This window comes from Schistocerca piceifrons, chromosome 10, assembly GCF_021461385.2.
Source record: "Schistocerca piceifrons isolate TAMUIC-IGC-003096 chromosome 10, iqSchPice1.1, whole genome shotgun sequence".
NCBI lineage: Eukaryota > Metazoa > Arthropoda > Insecta > Orthoptera > Acrididae > Schistocerca > Schistocerca piceifrons.
In genome coordinates this window covers 85128814-85149231 of record NC_060147.1, presented here as the reverse complement: position 1 = coordinate 85149231, position 20418 = coordinate 85128814, and the positions used below count along the sequence as shown (strand labels likewise).

At 42.8% G+C, this 20418-nt stretch overlaps 1 protein-coding gene across 1 annotated transcript in view; it reads right to left on the bottom strand.

Annotated features, from left to right (window-relative positions):
* LOC124718788 (probable cytochrome P450 304a1) overlaps positions 1 to 20418 on the bottom strand; it is a 125287-nt gene that overhangs the window by 71016 nt on the left and 33853 nt on the right. Inside the window, exon 2 of the mRNA XM_047244396.1 lies at positions 7654 to 7902. Within this exon, the coding sequence (XP_047100352.1) occupies positions 7654 to 7902 (249 nt within the window). The remainder of the gene's footprint in view (positions 1 to 7653; positions 7903 to 20418) is intronic.

Genomic DNA, 20418 nt, shown 5'->3' with positions numbered 1-20418 from the left:
TTCTTTCCCCCATTCCTGTCAATTGTTCCCTTGTGCACTCCCTGAAACTCTGTGCAACCTCTGGTTCTTTCAGTTTATCCAGGTTCCATCTCCTTAAATTCCCACCTTTTTGCAGTTTCTTCCGTTTTAATCTACAGTTCATAACCAATAGATTGTGGTCAGAGTCCACATCTGCCCGTGGAAATGTCTTACAATTTAAAACCTGGTTCCTAAATCTCTGTCTTACCATTATATAATCTATCTGATACCTTTTAGTATCTCCAGGGTTCTTCCGTGTGTACAACCCTCTTTCATGATTCTTGAACCAAGTGTTAGCTATGATTAAGTTATGCTCTGTGCAAAATTCTACCAGGCAGCTTCCTCTTTCATTTCTTCCCCCCAATCCATATTCACCTACTACGTTTCCTTCTCTTCCTTTTCCTACTGTAATATTCCAGTCACCCATGACTATTAAATTGTCGCCTCCCTTCACTACCTGAATAACTTCTTTTATCTCATCATACATTCCATCAATTTCTTCATCATCCGCAGGGCTAGTTGGCATATAAACTTGTACTACTGTAGTAGGCGTTGGCTTCGTGTCTGTCTTGGCCACAATAATGCATTCACTATGCTGTTTGTAGTAGCTTACCCGCACTCCTATTTTCCTATTCACTATTAAAGCTACTCCTGCACTACCCCTATTTGATTTTGTATTTATAACCCAAAAGTCTTGTTCCTTCTGCCACCGAACTTCACTAATTCCCACTATATCTAACTCTAACCTACCCATTTCCCTTTTTAAATTTTCTAATCTATTTCGATTAAGGGATCTGACGTTCCACGCTCCGATCCATAGATCGCCAGTTTTCTTCCTCCTGATAACGACATCCTCTTGAGTAGTCCCGGCACGGAGATTCGAATGGGGGACTATTTTACCTCCGGTATATTTTACGCAAGAGGACACCATCATCATTTAATCATACAGTAAAGCTGCATGCCCTTGGGAAAAATTACGGCTGTAGTTTCCTCTTGCTTTCAGCCGTTCGCAGTACCAGCACAGCAAGGCCGTTTTGGTTAGTGTTACAAGGCCAGATCAGTCAATCATCCAGACTGTTGCCCCTGCAACTACTGAAAAGGCTGCTGCCCCTTTTCGGGAACCACACGTTTGTCTGGCCTCTCAACAGATACCCCTCCGTTGTGGTTGCACCTACGGTACGGCTATCTGTATCGTTGAGGCACGCAAGCCTCCCACCAACGACAAGGTCCATGGTTCATGGGGAAGGGGGGGGGGGTAGAAGTATATAGACTGTGGCTTTCTGAATATTTATTAGATTATTTTGCAAGGAACGAAGTATATCGCCTGGGTCAGAGTTGGACCAATGCGTTATTGACTTGCTCAATTTGTGAAGCTCTTTCTCTTGAAGAAATAATCCAATTTTTCTGACATTGTAATCATTTGTTTGTCTGCATATGTGGATCTATTAGAAGTATACAGCCTGTGGCTTTCTGGATATTTACCATATTATTTTGCAAGGAACTGAAGTATATCACCTGGAACATTTCGATGTTTTTATATAACTTATAGATAATTACGTATATACCATATACAGGATGATTCACGAAGATACGCAAATAATTCAACATGTTATTCTACATGCAAAACTAAAGAAAAAAGTTCATAATAACACAGGTCCGCAAATTTTAATTACGGAGTTACGGCTAATAAAAGATTTCGCCTGAGATTTAGCAACGTCGCTAATATGAAGCCATCGCAAAACTGTACGAGGTTAAAGTAAAGCACATATTCCATTTATTTTGTTGTTATTGACATGGCTATTCTAATAATACAGGTCCCAGACGTGTGTCTGCCGTAGTTTTCCAGAACATTCAGAGAAGCAAAGACGTAATTTCGTAAAATTTATTGACTACTTGGCCCAATTTGTTTTTTTTTTTTTTTAAATTCCAGGCAACTGCACAAAGTTTTCAACAGAAGTTGTACGCCATACCTTAGATTGTGAAATGCCTAATCGTTGAGAGATACGCCGTATACTGGTTTCCGGGCTACGTTACGCTGAACAACATCGGTAACATCCTCATCATCGTCTCCACGTATCGAGCGCTCGTACTGATTATGAACGCTAGGTAGAGAACCTGTCTGCCATAACATTCGAAATACTCCACTAATGGTTCGTGCATTCTCCTCCGAGTTGGATAACGTACGCGATATTCGCTAACTGCAGCCGTAGCTTTACCATCAGATTTGCCATAAATAAACACCATATCGGCGTATTCCTCTGTCGTAAATTTGAAAGGCATCCCAATTTCATAAATAATCTACAAACTACAACAGTTACTATGTGGTTTCACTTAAATATACTGTTGTTAAGAGGGTGAGTCAAATGAAAATCTTAAATATTTTTTTTAAATATTATTTATTGTGCAGATGTGGTACAAAGCTGTATCACTTTTCAACATAATCCGCCCCCCCCCCACGCTCATTGCAAGTCCTCCAGCGCTTACAAAGTGCATAAATTCCTTTTGAAAAAAATTCTTGTGGTAGTCCACGCAACCACTCATGCACCGCGTAGAGTACCTCTTCATCAGAACGGAACTTCTTCTCTCCCATTGCGTCTTTTGTGGTGTCACTGACAGACACCACACTTTCTAGGTGGTAGCCTTTAAATCGGCCGCGGTCCGTTAGTATACGTCGGACCCGCGTGTCGCCACTATCAGTGATTGCAGACCGAGCGCCGCCACACGGCAGGTCTAGAGAGAGACTTCCTAGCACTCGCCCCAGTTGTACAGCCGACTTTGCTAGCAGTGGTTCACTGACTACTTACGCTCTCATTTGCAGAGACGACATTTTAGCACAGCCTTCAGCTACGTCATTTGCTACGACCTAGCAAGGCGCCATATTCAGTTACTATTGATATTGATATTGTGAATCATGTACCGTCAAGAGCGACGTTCATCATTAATGGATTAAAGTTAAGTATGAAACCCATTACGTCAGCTCTCTAAATTCTAATTCGTTGTCATGTTCCAGACATCACGTCAGTATAGTCCTTCCCTCCTCACGCCAGCCTGCGTGAGCTAAAACGCGTGCATTTCGGCCTCCTCTAGTAACAAGGTGTTGGCTCTTCTGCCACCTACAACATTCTTGAGTGGTCCAAACATATGGAAACCACTTGGGGCAAGGTCTGTTGAGTACGGTGGGAGAGGAAGACACTCCAAATGCAGGTATGTGATTGTTGCAACTGTTGTACGGGCAGTGTGGGGCCTTGCATTGTCATGTTGCAAAAGGATACCTGCTGACAGCAATCCACGTCACATTGATTTGATTGCAGGCCGAAGATGATTTTTTAGGAGATCTGTGTATGATGCACTGGTGACAGTGCTCCCTCTAGGCATGTAATGCTCCAAAATGACGCCCTTTTCGTCCCAAAAGAGTCAGCATAACCTTCTCTGCTGATGGTTCTGGTAGAAACTTCTTTGGTTTTGGTGTTGGGGAACGGCGCCATTCCTTGCTCGTTCTTTACGTTTCCGGTTGGTGGAAGTGAACCCAGGTTTCGTCCCCAACCACGACTCTTGCATGGAAGCCATCACCTTCTCGTTCAAAGCGCCGAAGAAGTTCTTCACTAAGTGTCCGCAAGCCCTACACGTCGCTCTCTCATTTCAGGAGTCAGCTGCTATAGCACCCATCTTGCAGACACTTTGTGAAACTGGAGCACATCATGCACAATGTGGTGTGCTGACCCATGACTAATCTGTAAACATGCTGCAGTGTCATTCAGTGTCACTCAGCGGTTTTCCTTCACTATGGCTTCAACTGCTGCAATGTTCTGTGGAGTCACAACTCGTTGTGCCTGACCTGGACGAGGAGCATCTTCCACTGAAGTCACACCATTTGCGAACTTCCTACTCCATTCGTAGACTTGCTGCTGTGACAAACATGCATCACCGTACTGAACCTTCATTCGTCGATGAATTTCAATAGGTTTCACACCTTCACTACGCAAAAACCGAATAACAGAACGCTGTTCTTCCCTGGTGCAAGTCGCAAGTGGGGCGGCCATCTTTATACTGATACTGCGACGATATGTGTGCATCTGCACTATGTTGCCACCTACAGGCCATTCTGCCCTCTCTTTGTAGCATGCTTACCAACTTATAGGATAACGGCGCGAAATTTCGATTTGGTATTACAATCGCCGTTTCATTTGACTCACTCTCGTATTATGTTCTTTCAGTGAACAATACATAAAACCAACTCGTTTCAAGGTTAGGAAACGACTGAAACGACTCACTAACGGTTGCAAACAATGGCATAAACGTTTCTACATTCTTAATGGAAAGTAAACTAATTTACTTGTATAATAATCTTTACTTCTCTGGATGTTCTGGAAAACTACTGCAGATACACGTCTGGGACATGTTTTATTAGATTCACCAGACCAATAAGAGCAAAAAAATGGGGATCGTGGTTAGGTCTTATGGGACCAAACTGCAGAGGTCATCGGTGTCTAAGCTTGCGCACTACTTAATCTAACTTAAACTAGCTTACACTAAGGACAACACAAACACACACATGCCCAAGGGAGGACTCGAACCTCCGACGGGGGGAGCCGCACGGAAATGGAAATCGTGCTTTACTTTAACGTCGTACAGTTTTGCGATGGCTTCATATTAGCGAAGTTGCTAAATTTCAGGCAGAATCTTTTATTAGCCGTAACTCCGTAACCAAACATTTGCGGACATATGTTTATATGAACTTTTTTCTTTAGTTTTACTTGTACAATAACTTACAAAAATATTTGCATATCTTCGTGAATCACCCCATACATAGAAGAGTTTTCTATGTACATCCGAATTTTTACCACAGTACTGCGCAAAAATTTTGAAGTAAACTGGACAAGAACTTTTCGAGATTTTTGCTAACAACCTTTCCCGTTTATACAATATATTTATACTTACATAGGATATATATTTAAAAATATATAGTCTATGCCCATTCGAACTTTTGCTAGAGTATTCTATAAAATTTGAAGTAAATCGCTCAAGAACTTGCCGGGATTTTTACTATAAACCTTTTTTAAAATAGGAACCCCATTTTTATTACATATTCGTGTAGTACGTAAGGAAATACGAATGTTTTAGTTGGACCACTTTTTTCGGTTTGTGATAGATGGCGCTGTAACAGTCACATCCATATGGCTCACAATTTTAGACGAACAGTTGGTAACAGGTAGGTTTTTCAAATTAAAATACAGAACGTAGGTACGTTTGGAAATTTTGTTTCAGTTGTTCCAGTGTGACACATGAACCTTTGCGAACTTATCATTTCTGAGAACGAATGTTGTTACAGCGTGATTACCTGTAAATACCACATTAATGCAATAAATGCTCAAAATGATGTCGGTCAACCTCAAAGCATTTGGCAATACGTGTAACGACATTCCTCTCAACAGCGAGTAGTTCGCCTTCCGTAATGTTCGCACATGCATTGACAATGCGCTGTCACATGTTGTCTGGCGGATCACGATAGCAAATATCCTTCAACTTTCCCCACAGAAAGTAATCCGGGGACGTCAGATCCGGTGAACATGCGGGCCAGGGTAGTTGACTTACACCTTCTAGAGCACGTTGGGTGGCACGGGATACATGCGGACGTGCATTGTCCTGTTGGAACAGCAAGTTCCCTTGCCGGTCTAGGAATGGTAGAACGATGGATTCGATGACGGTTTGGATGTACCGTGCAGTATTCAGTGTCCCCTCGACGATCACCAGTGGTGTACAGCCAGTGTAGGAGATCGCTCCCCACACCATAATGCCGGGTGTTGGCCCTGTGTGCCTCGGTCGTATGCAGTACTGATTGTGGCGCTCACCTGCACGGCGCCAAACACGCATACGACCATCATTGGCACCAAGGCAGAAGCGACTCTCATCGCTGAAGACGACACGTCTCCATTCGCCCCTCCATTCACGCCTGTCGCGACACCACTGGAGGCGGGCTGCACGATGTTGGGGCGTGAGCGGAAGACGGCCTAACGGTGTGCGGGACCGTAGCCCAGCTTCATGGAGACGGTTGCGAATGGTCCTCGCCGATACCCCAGGAGCAACAGTGTCCCTAATTTGCTGGGAAGTGGCGGTGCGGTCCCCTACGGCACTGCGTAGGATCCTACGGTCTTGGCGTGCATCCGTGCGTCGCTGCGGTCCGGTCCCAGGTCGACGGGCACGTGCACCTTCCGCCGACCACTGGCGACAACATCGATGTACTGTGGAGACCTCACGCCCCACGTGTTGAGCAATTCGGCGGTACGTCCACCCGGCCTCCCGCATGCCCACTATACGCCCTCGCTCAAAGTCCGTCAACTGCACATACGGTTCACGTCCACGCTGTCGCGGCATGCTACCAGTGTTAAAGACTGCGATGGAGCTCCGTATGCCACGGCAAACTGGCTGACACTGACGGCGGCGGTGCACAAATGCTGCGCAGCTAGCGCCATTCGACGGCCAACACCGCGGTTCCTGGTGTGTCCGCTGTGCCGTGCGTGTGATCATTGCTTGTACAGCCCTCTCGCAGTGTCCGGAGCAAGTATGGTGGGTCTGACACACCGGTGTCAATTTTTTTCCATTTCCAGGAGTGTATGTCAGTTGATCTTCAATGACTGTCATTCAGCATAAGTGTGAAAGAGAAACGTAAATTTTAGAATAATATACTCTGAACACCTAATGCACTGAAAAGTGGAAAAACGTACACCACATTTGCAAACATACATTGTCCAGTCACACTAAGGCAGTGCTTCCCGATCTTTCTAAAATCAGTACGCTCCAGTGCAATCAGATGTTAGCTAGTATGCCCCCCCTCCCCCTCCTCCACTCGCTCCACCATTGTCAACAATGGATTTTCGTTGGACCCTTTCATTTTTAAAATGACGAAAGATGATTGATATTTAGTTATTGTGGGTGTTTTTATTAAACTACCAACTAATGATTCAGTGAGACAATTGTTACTGCTTATTTGTTCAAATGTGTGTTAATTCCTAAGGGACCAAACTGCTTAGGTCATCGGTCCCTAGACTTACACACTACTTAAACTAACTTATGCTAAGAACAACACACACACCCATGCCCGAGGGAGGACTCGAACCTCCGACGGAAGGGGCCGCGTAGTCCGTGACATAACGTCTCAAACTGCGCGGCCACTCCGCGCGGCTTACTTCTTATTTCCAACCACCTGTTTGATAGAATAATGTCTTAGTTCTCAATGCAATTTGACTCTTTCTGAGCCGCCCGGAGTGGCCCAGCAGTTCTAGGCGCTACAGTCTGGAACCGCGGGACTGCTACGGTGGCAGGTTCGAATCCTGCCTCAGGCATGGATGTGTGTGATGTCCTTAGGTTAGTTAGGTTTAAGTAGTTCTAAGTTCTAGGGGACTGATGAACTCAGAAGTTAAGTCCCATAGTGCTCAGAGCCATTTGAACTATTTTTGAACTCATTCTAACCAGTGGTGCTATTTCTACAGAGTTTTGAAAGTTTAATTACAATCACCCTGTGAACCTCGACTTGTTACCTATCCGTAGAGATTCTTCTTCTCGATGGGATTTACAGAACGTGATGAATGAGAAGTTTTGCCTTCAGCAGGAAGAGAGGGAATATGAACCTGTGATTACCGAGCTCCTTGTTGAACATGCGGTGCTTGAGAGCGATGTTGACAGGGCGCCCCTGCAGGTGTGGGTTGCTGAGCACCTCCTTCACCGACTGGTAGTCACAGGCCACGATGGCAGGCGATTCCCCAAGGAAGAATCCGATCACTTTGCTCTTGTAGATGCGCGTCATCAGGTCCAGCATCTTGTACGGGTGCTTGTAGTTGACCAGCAGCATCTGCACGTAGTTGCCCCATATCGGCATCGGGGGCGGCCCTGGAACAGAAGGGAAGCATTGCCACGCACTCCCATCAGTAAATCGTCCAAAGGCCTCCAACACAGCTCACAGGCCTTAAGGGGACCACACCGTGGTTCAGGTCGAAAAAAATCGATTTTCGGTTTTCACCACATTTCGATAGATTAAGGTTTTATTTAAGTACTCTGAAAAGGAATTTGCTGAACAAATTTTTTTTCGAGCATTTAAACATAATTTTCCTACCACGTGTGTTGATGTGCCTTGACTTCTATCACCCACTTTTCTGCATATATTTTAGATCTTTATAACCCCTACATTGCACGTTAGGGATTTTTTCTTTTTTACTCCCGAGTGTGTTGGCTATTCTTGAAATGCAACTGTCGGTATTCTTTTGTTTCTGCTGTTTGTAAACAACACGCTTTCAAACACGCGGTTAGTTTTGTTCACGTGTGAATCTGAGCAATTGTTATAGAAAACTTGCAGGTATACTATGGGCAGACAATTAGGAGAAATAAAGAAAAAAATGGCTCTGAGCACTATGGGTCTTAACATCTGTGGTCATCAGTCCCCTAGAACTTAGAACTACTTAAACCTAACTAACCTAAGGACATCACACACATCCATGCCCGAGGCAGTGAAGAGAGATGTTTGGGCCATATTCTTCCATAAGTCCTCTGCTGATGATAAGCCATGTCATGGATTGTGTCCATCAGGAGAAAATTCGTGGTGCAAATACAATAGGGCTCAGGCAACTGGAGAATCTTATTCTCACCAGCATTCTCTTCCTGTTGCTGTTATTACAGCAATTAAACCTGTTTTCAGAAATTTGGCTCATCTTGACCTTCTAAGGAATTTTCTGCATGGGCAGACACAGAACCCAAATGAATGTTTCAACAGCATAATTTGGAACCGCCTTCCTAACACTGTATTTGTAGGCATGCATACAATGAAGAGTTCATGATGCTGTTATTACATTCAGTTTTGGTAATATTGGAAAGTGTTGGATACTGAAAAAGCTGGGAATTGATGCTGGTGAAAATATGATCACTGGGCTGCAACATTTCGATAAAACGAGGATAGCCGATGCAGACAGGTCTGCACCTAATATGGCCAAGAAAGCAAGACAAACACCCAGGAAGGTGAAGAAGAAGCTGGAAGACCTGCTAGAGGCTAAAGAACGGCCATCATATGCAACAGGACTGCTTTAATTAACTGTAAGTAACAAATTTCAAAAGTTTTTTCTTTAAAGTCAATTTCCAAACTAAAATTTTCGGTACATATGCCCCGTTATATCAGAAACTATCATAGATAAATGAATGAAATTCTCAGAGACTCTGCGTAACATAAAAAGCCACCTCTGGGACTACATTCATTAATATAGCCCCATTAGGAAGTTCCCAAAAAAAATATTTTCTGCAGAAAAAACTTAATTTTTTTGTTAATAAATTAAAAAATTTTTTTTTTTAAAACTATAAACTGGATAAAATAGATTTTAGTGCAGTTGACTCTATTAGCATCATGTAATATACAGTAAAAATATTAAGGTGCTGCATCAAATAGTTTTTTCAGAAATGGGTCGAATCCTTGCCTAAATTAACATGGGTTAGATAGGCAGTGTGTGGTTCTCTTAATATTAGCTGGTACCCACATTGTCCGCGAGAGTTAGTTATTCAGTACAGTGTATTGTAATTATATGGAACAGCTCAATTAACAGATTGTTGAACTAATATGTCCTTAAATTCATTTATTTATGAGGCTCCATGAGAACATCCAATCCAAAGCTATTTGGTCATGGAAAGAGTTAGTACGATTTGCAGAATGCTGACTGAAAATTCATAAACAAAAGGAAGTAAAAAATTAATAAACGTAATCAGCGCTCATGGCTTAGCGTAAGAACACAGAGGAAGATGGTAATTTGCGTACCAATTCGCCACACCATTTGGAGCTGCTATGCGCGCCTATGGTTGGACAGATACAATGCTGGTTAGCCTGCTAGTTAAGATGCAGCAATACCATTACGAGTAGAACGTCACGCGCAGTATTTCTCACAAGATTTTACAGAAACTATTCGGTAAAAAGAAATCTGATTTTTGCTCTGCTTGTAGCTTTATATGTCAGCTTCCTGGTGAAGTGTCCATCGTCTCGCTCGCTAATGGTCATACTTATTGTGGTATTCTGCAGTTAACTAAGACACTGCGCGAAATTTCAAAGTTCGCAATAAAAAATGTGGATAGTTATAGTTTTACGTTTGGTGTATATTACATCATATGTTGCTGCATTTGAAATTTAGCTAACATATTGAATTTTTCTTTAGAACCCGCCAAGGTAGCCGAGCGCGCTAACGCACTGCTTCCTGGACTCGGGCAGGCGCGCCGGCCCCGGATCGAATCCGCCCGACGGATTAATGACGACAGCCTGGATGTGGTTTTTAGGCGGTTTTCCACATCCCGCTAGGTGAATACTGGGCTGGTCCCCACGTTCCGCCATGGTTACACGCGTCACAGACATTTGACATACATCTGCACTATTTCACGATTTACACTAGACAAAATGGTTCAAATGGCTCTGAGCACTATGGGACATCACACACATCCATGCCCGAGGCAGGATTCGAACCTGCGACCGTAGCAGTCACCCGGTTCCGGGCTGCGCGCCTAGAACCGCGAGACCACCGCGGCCGGCTTACACTAGACACAGACGGTTGAGGTACACTGCTTCTGTCCGGGGGGGGGGGGGGGGGGGGGGGTACAGGGTGGCGGCAGGAAGGGCATACGGCCACCCCTAACACTAACACTGCCAAATCCGTTGTAACCACGCCGACCCTGCGATCGCTGCGGGACTATGGCGTAAGCGAAATAAAGAAAGAAAGATTGAATTTTTCTTTAGAGTTTGAAGGAGGTCTCTATCACCAATCTCGACAAAATTGATTTTATGTAACAAACTAATTTTCCGATTGTGCACTCCAGTGATGAAGCCAGTAGCAAATATTCGAACACCCATAAACGTTCTGAGATTTTGACACGAAGTTTTGACAAATGATAGCACACAAAGCATAGAATGTTTTGCAACATGCTTAATATGTGAAACTTCATCATATACTGAGTTTTTAAATGAAGGAGGAGGAGATTAGTGTTTAACGTCCCGTCGACAACTAAGTCATTAGAGACGGAGCACAAGCTCGGATTAGGGAAGGATGGGGAAGGAAGTCGGCCGTGCCCTTTCGAAGGAACCATCCCGGCATTTGCCTGAAGTCATCTAGGGAAATCACGGAAAACCTAAATCAGGATGGCCGGTCCAGTGTGCTACCCACTGATTTTAAATGAACAAACCGCGGTTTGACTGTATTATTGTTTATTTAATTCGACCAAGGTTTCGGCCTTTTATGCCATTTTCAAGTGATTGAGTTTATGTCATTAACATATATTTCAGGAAATCAAGCTCAAAAATGGCCACAAATTAAGAAAAATATTCGCTCCCCATATTTCTTAATTTATGGTCAATTTTGAGCTTGATGTCCTACAATATATTTTTGTTTATTTACACGTTTAGTTCCGTAGGACGAAACTGAGAACCGTCGGTACATGAAATTAAAACATAAAAGTAATAACAGATAAAATAAAATGTTCATAAACCCAAAAAAAGTGAAGCCATAATTTTAAGTATACACAATCAACAATATATCATAAGAATCAGCTTAATTTTTCAAAGAACTCCTCAACAGAATAGAAGGAGTGACCCATGAAGAAACTCTTCAGTTTAAATTTGAAAGCGCGTGATTACTGCTAAGATTTTTGAATTCTTGTGCTAGTTTATTGAAAATGGATGCAGCAGTATACTGCACATCTTTCAGTACAAGAGTTAAGGAAATGCGATCCAAATGCGGATTGGGTTACTGCTGAGTATTAACTGAGTGAAAGCTGCTAATTGTTGGGAATAAACGACAGTAAAGGAGATATATATATATATATATATATATATATATATATATATATATATATATATATATATATATATATATATATATTGAGAGACCAATGCCAAATACCTAGACTAATGAACAGGTGTCGACAAGAGGTTGGAAAACATATCACTTATTGCCCGAACTGCCCATTGAGAAAAATATCATTTCAGAATGGGAAGAGTAATCCCTAAATATAATACCATACGACATAAGCGAATGAAAATAAGCAAAATAGACTAATTTTGGTGTCGAACGATCACTCACTTCTGATATCGTTCAAATAGTAAAAATGGCAGCATTAAGCCTTTGGACAAGGTCCTGAATGTGGGCTTTCCACGACAGTTTACTATCTATCTGATCACCTAGAAATTTCAACTGTTCAGTTTCACTAATCACATGCCCATCCTGTGAAATTCAAATGTCGGGTTTTGTTGAATTGTGTGTTGGAAACTGTTAAAAACTGAGTCTTACAATGATTTAGCTTTAGTTTGTTTTCTACAACCTATGGACTGCACTATTTGAAAGTGCCAATTTTGCACACGACACCTTTACTACCAAGCTAGTTTCATCAGCAAACAGAAACATTTTAGAGTTACGCATAATACTACAGGGCATGTCATTTTTATAAATAAAGGAGTGGCCCCACCACTGATCCCTGGGGCACCTAACACTTGACAGTACCCCACTCAGACCCCACATCGCAGCCGTTATCACCATTGCGAATAATGACCTTTTGCTGCAGTGAGAGGTGAACCAGTTGTGAGCTGCTCCCTGTATTCCGTAATGGTCCTACTTCTGCAGCAATATTTTGTGATCAACAAAATCAAACGCCTTAGTTAAATAAAAAAATACGCCTAGCGTTCGAAACCTTTTGTTTAATCCATCCAGTACCTTACAGAGAAAGGAGAATACAGCATTTTCAGTTGTTAAATGACTTCTAAAGCCGAACTGCAGCTACTGCTGGGAGATAGAAGTGTGCCACCAAAAAACCTTTCGACTTAGATTTAATTACTTGGGGTTGAACACATTACTTTTTTCGTGTCTGCTGTAGGACTCTTGAAAATGAAAGCTGCTAGTTAGTGTTCACCTTTCTGGAGCGTGCTTAAGGAAGTGTGACCCAAGTGTAAGTTGTCATTCCATCTGGTGTTCACTGAACGAATATTGCAGTTTACACGGAACAAGTGAATATTGTCAACAACAAATATCGTGATCAAATATAAGCACAAGGATTGCAGAGTTAGAAATCCGATACATCTAAACAAGAGCCTACACAAGCCTTTTGGGGTATAAGGTCGTGGCCCACGAAACTCTTCTGTTACTAACGTTTCGTCCAGAACTGCACTTGACATTTTCAGAGGAGTTGAGTCTTACTGGCAGTCCGCAAGACTCAGCAGAGGAGCAACGCCTCTGAAGATGTCCAGTGCAGTTCTGGACGAAACATTACGAACAGAAGAGTTTCGCGAGCCGGCCGATGTGGTCGAGCGGTTGTAAGCGCTACAGTCTGGAACCGCGCGATCGCTACCGTCGCAGGTTCGAATGCTGCCTCGGGCATGGATCTGTGTGATGTCCTTTGGTTAGTTAGGTTTAAGTAGTTCTAAGTTCTAGGGGACTGATGACCTCAGAGCCATTTGAACCAGAAGAGTATCGTAGACCACCTTATATCCCGAAAAGTTTACCAGGAGCAATGTCATGAGGTCGTGAAAGCATTCATTCAGCCTAAACAAAGTCTTCGCTCAGACATCCGAGATCTGACTGAACGTGCTCTTCTGAAATAAGAATATTGTTGGTGGGTGCAAACAGTTGCCCCAAAATAAGATGTCCTAGTGGATAATACACACATCAAAAAAAGTTTTACATCACCCCAGTTCCCAGAACTCCTGGAGATAGACGTTGACTGTGGATATTGTATCACAGACACAGTCCGTTTGACTGTTCAGAGGTGTCACTAAACCTGCCCAAAGATGTAAAGCAACATGCATGAGCAGCGCCTATTAGATGGAGGGGATCCGACAGCCGATCAGTTCCAGTCATTCCACCAGGAAGGAGGTACACGGCTCGTGTTGTCTGTAGTTCAACCATGCCTAGACAGTCAATACCGCGGGTCGATCGCGTCCGCATTGTTACTTTGTGCCAGGAAGGGCTCTCTCAACACAGGAGGTGTCCAGGCGTCTCGGAGTGAACCAAGATGATCATGTTCGGACATGGAGGGAATACAGAAAGACAGGAACTGGCAATGACATGCCTCGCTCAGGCCGCCCAAGGGCTACTACTGCAGTGGATGACCGCTGCGTACGGATTATGGCTCGGAGGAATCCTGACAGCAACGCCACGATGTTCAATAATGCTTTTCGTGCAGCCGCAGGAAGTCGTGTTATGACTCAAACTGCGCGCAATAGACTGAATGATGCGCAGCTTCACTTCCGACGTCCATGGCGAGGTCCATCTTTGCAAACACGACACCAGGCAGCGGTACAGATGGGTCCAAAAACAAAATGGACCGCTCAGGATTGGCATCACGTTCTCTACACAGATGAGTGTCGCTTATGTCTTCAACCAGACAGTCGTCGAAGACGTGTTTGGAGGTAACCCGGTCAGATTGAACGCCTTAGACACACTATCCAGCGAGTGCAGCAGGGTGGAGGTTCCCTGCTGTTTTGGGGTGGCATTATGTGGGGCCGACGTACGCCGCTGGTAGTCATGGAAGGAGCCGTAATGGCTGTACGATACGTGAATGCCATCTTCCGGCGGACATTGCAGCCATCGCCAGTGTAATGGTGAGGCATTCCGCTTCATGGACGACAATTCGTGCCCCCATCGTGCACATCTTGTGAATGGATTCCTTCAGGATAACGACATGCCTCGACTTAAGTGGCCAGCATGTTCTCGAGACATGAACCCTATCGAACATGCCTGGCATAGATTTAAAAGTATTGTTTATGGACGACGTGACTCACCAACCACTCTGAGAGATCTACGCCGAATCGCCGTGGGACAATCTGAATCAACAGTTCCTTGATGAACTTGTGAATAGTATGCCAAGACGAATACAGGCATACATCAATGCAAGAGGACGTGCAACTGGGTATTAGTTACCGGTGTGTACAGCAATGTGGACCACCACCTCTGCTGAAGGTCTCGCTGTATGGTGGTACAACATGCAATGTGTGTTTTTCATGAGCATAAAAAGGGCGGAAACGATGTTTTTTTTTTTTTCGAATAACCCATTTGGAGGGTACGATGAATCAACTTTGGCTACTCTTCATTGTACTAGATTTCTTCAGTTTCCAAATTTCCTTCATCCTTTTAGAGTGTTGTTCCCTTTCTTCTTGAGTCCACTTTCGTCTAGTTATTTTCTTTCTCTCCTGAAATTCTGCCTTTTGAACTGCCTTTCTGAAATGTGTTCTGTTTTCTATTGTGTCTATTGTAACTCCAACATTTTCAATGTCCTTTCCAGTCTCTATGAACCATGCTGGCTTGGATTTGTAGCTATTGAGTAATGTGAATATCCGCTTGGTTAGTCTGTTGTTATCCATTCTGAATGTATGTCCAAAAAACTGTAGTCTCCTCTTCCTCATTACATCAGTTAGTTTCTCCGTTTTCAGATATAGCTCTCTGTTTGGTCTTAATCTGTATTCAGCATTATCGTTTGTTTTAGCTCCCAGTATTTTCCTTAAAATTCTTCTTTCGACCTTCTCTAGTTTCTCAAGATCTCCATTTCTTGTTAGTTTAAGTGTTTCTGCCGCATAGAGAGCTTCAGGTCTGGCCACTGTTTGGCAGTGTCTTAATTTCGTGTTCCAGGACAAGGATTTTTTATTATAAACGTTTTTGGTCATATGAAACACCCTTTCCATTTTGTGCACTCTGGTTTCTATAGCTATCTTTTCTTTGGCATTGTATGTAATCCACTCTCCTAGGTATTTAAAGGAATCTGTTTTGTTGATCCATATTTCAATTTTCTGTACAGGTTCTGGAACTCTCGGGACCGAGGTGATTCAAAACTCTTTTTGATGCGCGAAGAGTCTCAGTAAGGAAAGTGAACAAGCCTTTATGATTCGGTGTCATTCTTATAGTGAAGCAGTCAGTTTCTGCACAAGTTCTTGAACATCATGGCTCCAAGAAAACTTTTCATCTACTTCCAGTTATCTGGGTATTTTGGGTCGACTGCATTAACTAGCTGATCACTTTGGGACAATATAATTTCACTTTTACAAGAGTTCTGGGTCGGAAACTGTGTGCATTTCACTTTGTTCTCAAAGAGCCACATGCTGCTGTTACTGACTACCCTAAAAGCTAAATCATTTATATTATGCCCCACAACGACATTTGCCTGCAGAAATAATTTCTATTCTAGTCATTTGTTATGTTTAATGTAAATGAAGAAAAGCAACAGATCCAGAACAGTACCCTGTGGCATTCCTACTTTTCATGACCTCCATTGTTTGGTTAATATAAATGATTTTTGCTCTTTTATTGTGTGCAAAATATTTTTAGGGACATCTGGTGAACTTGTTGGGGAAAGGTTAGATCATTTCACATGTTTTCAGTTAACACACACTTTTAAATCATAGCTGTCTCACTACATTTCGGTAGTATATTTTTTTCGGCAAGGGCTTTTGTTATGTGGTAAGACAGGCAGTATAAAACGTCATCTCCCACGAATTTTGCACTTTTGCTGGTCTGGAGAAATGGCTTTCTACCAGCGTCAACAAACAGGGAGACAGTGATCTGAAAAGAACATTCTCGCTGCTACCGTTGTATTAGAAAAATATTTCCAGCAGTGAGGCACAACACTGGTTTTTAAGACTTCATAACTTTTTGAAAGTTTTATTACAAGTGTTAAAGGGCAGCAACCTGCCAACTGTCTTTGTATTTATATTTGCATACATTTCTTTCCAAATTCCATACCTCTTATGGTAAATGAACCGCATTTATGAAATTAATAGTTATCTCACTACAGTTTTGAGGTACGATCCAATATTAACAAAAACGTTCGACTGCAATTCAGAACACCATAATTCCTTGGTCCCGTCCACCAAAACTTTCCAAATTTTTGGTACCAAGAATCATATTAGTAAGTTAGCTCATCAACCGTATGAATTACCGGTACCTGAAAACCAAAGTGTGATCGTCAGTCTGCTTGTAACTGGTATAGAGCCTTTCATATTGATACTGGTCTTACCAGTTCTCGGACCAAAACCTTTTACGATGAATCCCAAATCATGTTTCACTTTGGAAAAGGTTATCCATCGCCAATTCACGAGCTAGAGTTTCGGAAAAAAATGGTTCAAATGGCTCTGAGCACTATGTGACTGAACATCTGACGTCATCAGTCACTTAGAACTACTTAAACCTAACTAACCTCGGTATAGGGGTAGCGTCTTTGATTAATAATCAAAACGTCTTCAGTCCTGGGTTCGATACCTGCCACTGCCTAAATTTTGATAAATAATCAGCATTGGCGCCCGAAGACTTCCGGCATAAGAAGTCAGCCTCATTCTGCCAACGGCCTTGTCAAAGAGGGCGGAGGAGCGGATACAGGTTCAGGGCACTCTCTTGTCCTAGGGGTGGGAAATTGCCCCTAAAGGCGGAAGAATCAGCAATGATCAACGACATGAGGATGCAGAAGGCAATGGAAACCACTGCATTAAAGACACGTAACGTGTATCCACAGGACATGTGGCCTGTAATTGAAGAAGTGTCATGATGATCTCTCCATTGGCAAAAGATTCCGGAATAGTCCCCCATTCGGATCTCCGGTGGGGGGGACTGCCAAGGGGAGGTTACCATGAGAAAAAGATTGAATAATCAACGAAAGGATAACGTTCTACGAGTCGGGGCGTGGAATGTCAGAAGCTTGAACGTGATAGGGAAACTAGAAAATCTGAAAACGGAAATGCAAAGACTCAATCTACATACAGTAGGCGTCAGTGAAGTGAAGTGAAGTGGAAGGAAGACAAGGATTTCTGGTCAGGTGAGTATCGGGTAATATCAACAGCACCATAAAATGGTATAACAGGTGTAGGATTCGTTATGAATAGGAAAGTAGGGCAGAGGGTGTGTTACTGTGAACAGTTCAGTGACCAGGTTGTTCTAATCCGAATCGACAGCAGACCAACACCGACAACGATAGTTCAGGTGTACATGCCGACGTCGCAAGCTGAAGATGAACAGATAGAGAAAGTGTATGAGGATATTGAAAGAGTAATGCAGTATGTAAAGGGGGACGAAAATATAATAGTCATAGGCGACTGGAATGCAGTTGTAGGGGAAGGAGTAGAAGAAAAGGTTACAGGAGAATATGGGCTTGGGACAAGGAATGAAAGAGGAGAAAGACTAATTGAGTTCTGTAACAAGTTTCAGCTAATAATAGCGAATACCATGTTCAAGAATCACAAGAGGAGGAGGTATACTTGGAAAAGGCCGAGAGATACGGGAAGATTTCAATTAGATTACATCATGGTCAGACAGAGATACCGAAATCAGATACTGGATTGTAAGGTGTACCCAGGAGCAGATATAGACTCAGATCACAATATAGTAGTGATGAAGAGTAGGCTGAAGTTCAAGACATTAGTCAGGAAGAATCAATACGCAAAGAAGTGGGATACGGAAGTACTAAGGAATGACGAGATACGTTTGAAGTTCTCTAACGCTATAGATACAGCAATAAGGAATAGCGCAGTAGGCAGTACAGTTGAAGAGGAGTGGACATCTCTAAAAAGGGCCATCACAGAAGTTGGGAAGGAAAACATAGGTACAAAGAAGGTAGCTGCGAAGAAACCATAGGTAACAGAAGAAATACTTCAGTTGATTGATGAAAGGAGGAAGTACAAACATGTTCCGGGAAAATCGGGAATACAGAAATACAAGTCGCTGAGGAATGAAATAAATAGGAAGAGCAGGGAAGCTAAGACGAAATGGCTGCAGGAAAAATGTGAAGACATCGAGAAAGATATGATTGTCGGAAGGACAGACTCAGCATACAGGAAAGTCAAAACAACCTTTGGTGACATTAAAAGCAACGGTGGTAACATTAAGAGTGCAATGGGAATTCCACTGTTAAATGCAGACGACAGAGCAGATAGGCGCAAAGAATACACTGAAAGCCTCTATGAGGGTGAAGATTTGTTTGATGAGATAGAAGAAGAAACAGGAGTCGATTTAGAAGAGATAGGGGATCCAGTATTATAATCTGAATTTAAAAGAGCTTTGGAGGACTTACGGTCAAATAAGGCAGAAGGGATGCATAACATTCCATCAGAATTTCTAAAATCATTGAGGGAAGTGGCAACAAAACGACTATTCACGTTGGTGTGTAGAATATATGAGTCTGGCGATATACCATCTGACTTTCGGAAAAGCATCATCCACACAATTCCGAAGACGGCAAGAGCTGACAAGTGCGAGAATTATCGCACAATCAGCTTAACAGCTCATGCATCGAAGCTGCTTAGAAGAATAATATACAGAAGAATGGAAAAGAAAATTGTGAATGCGCTAGGTGACGATCAGTTTGGCTTTAGGAAAAGTAAAGGGACGAGAGAGGCAATTCTGACGTTACGGCTAATAATGGAAGCAAGGCTAAAGAAAAATCAAGAAACTTTCAAAGGATTTGTCGACCTGGAAAAAGCGTTCGACAATATAAAATGGTGCAAGCTGTTCGAGATTCTGAAAAAAGTAGGGGTAAGCTATAGGGAGAGACGGGTCATATACAATATGTACAACAACCAAGAGGGAATAATAAGAGTGGACAATCAAGAACGAAGTGCTCGTATTAAGAAGCGTGTAAGACAAGGCTGTAGCCTTTCGCCCCTACTCTTCAATCTGTACATCGAGGAAGCAATGATGGAAATAAAAGAAAGGTTCAGGAGTGGAATTAAAATACAAGGTGAAAGGATATCAATGATACGATTCGCTGATGACATTGCTATCCTGAGTGAAAGTGAAGAAGAATTAAATGATCTGCTGAACGGAATGAACAGTCTAATGAGTACACAGTATGGTGTGAGAGTAAATTGGAGAAAGACGAAGGTAATGAGAAGTAGTAGAAATGAGAACAGCGAGACACTTAATATCAGAATTGATGGTCACGAAGTCAACGAAGTTAAGGAATTCTGCTACCTAGGCAGTAAAATAACCAATGACGGACGGAGCAAGGAGGACATCAAAAGCAGACTCGCTATGGCAAAAAAGGCATTTCTGGCCAAGAGAAGTCTACTAATATCAAATACCGGCCTTAATTTGAGGAAGAAATTTCTGAGGATGTAAGTCTGGAGTACTGCATTGTATGGTAGTGAAACATGGACTGTGGGAAAACCGGAAGAGAAGAGAATCGAAGCATTTGAGATGTGGTGCTATAGACGAATGTTGAAAATTAGGTGGACTGATAAGGTAAGGAATGAGGAGGTTCTACGCAGAATCAGAGAGGAAAGGAATATGTGGAAAAGACTGATAAGGAGAAGGGACAGGATGATAGGACATCTGCTAAGACATGAGGGAATGACTTCCATGTACTAGAGGGAGCTGTAGAGGGCAAAAACTGTAGAGGAAGACAGAGATTGGAATACGTCAAGCA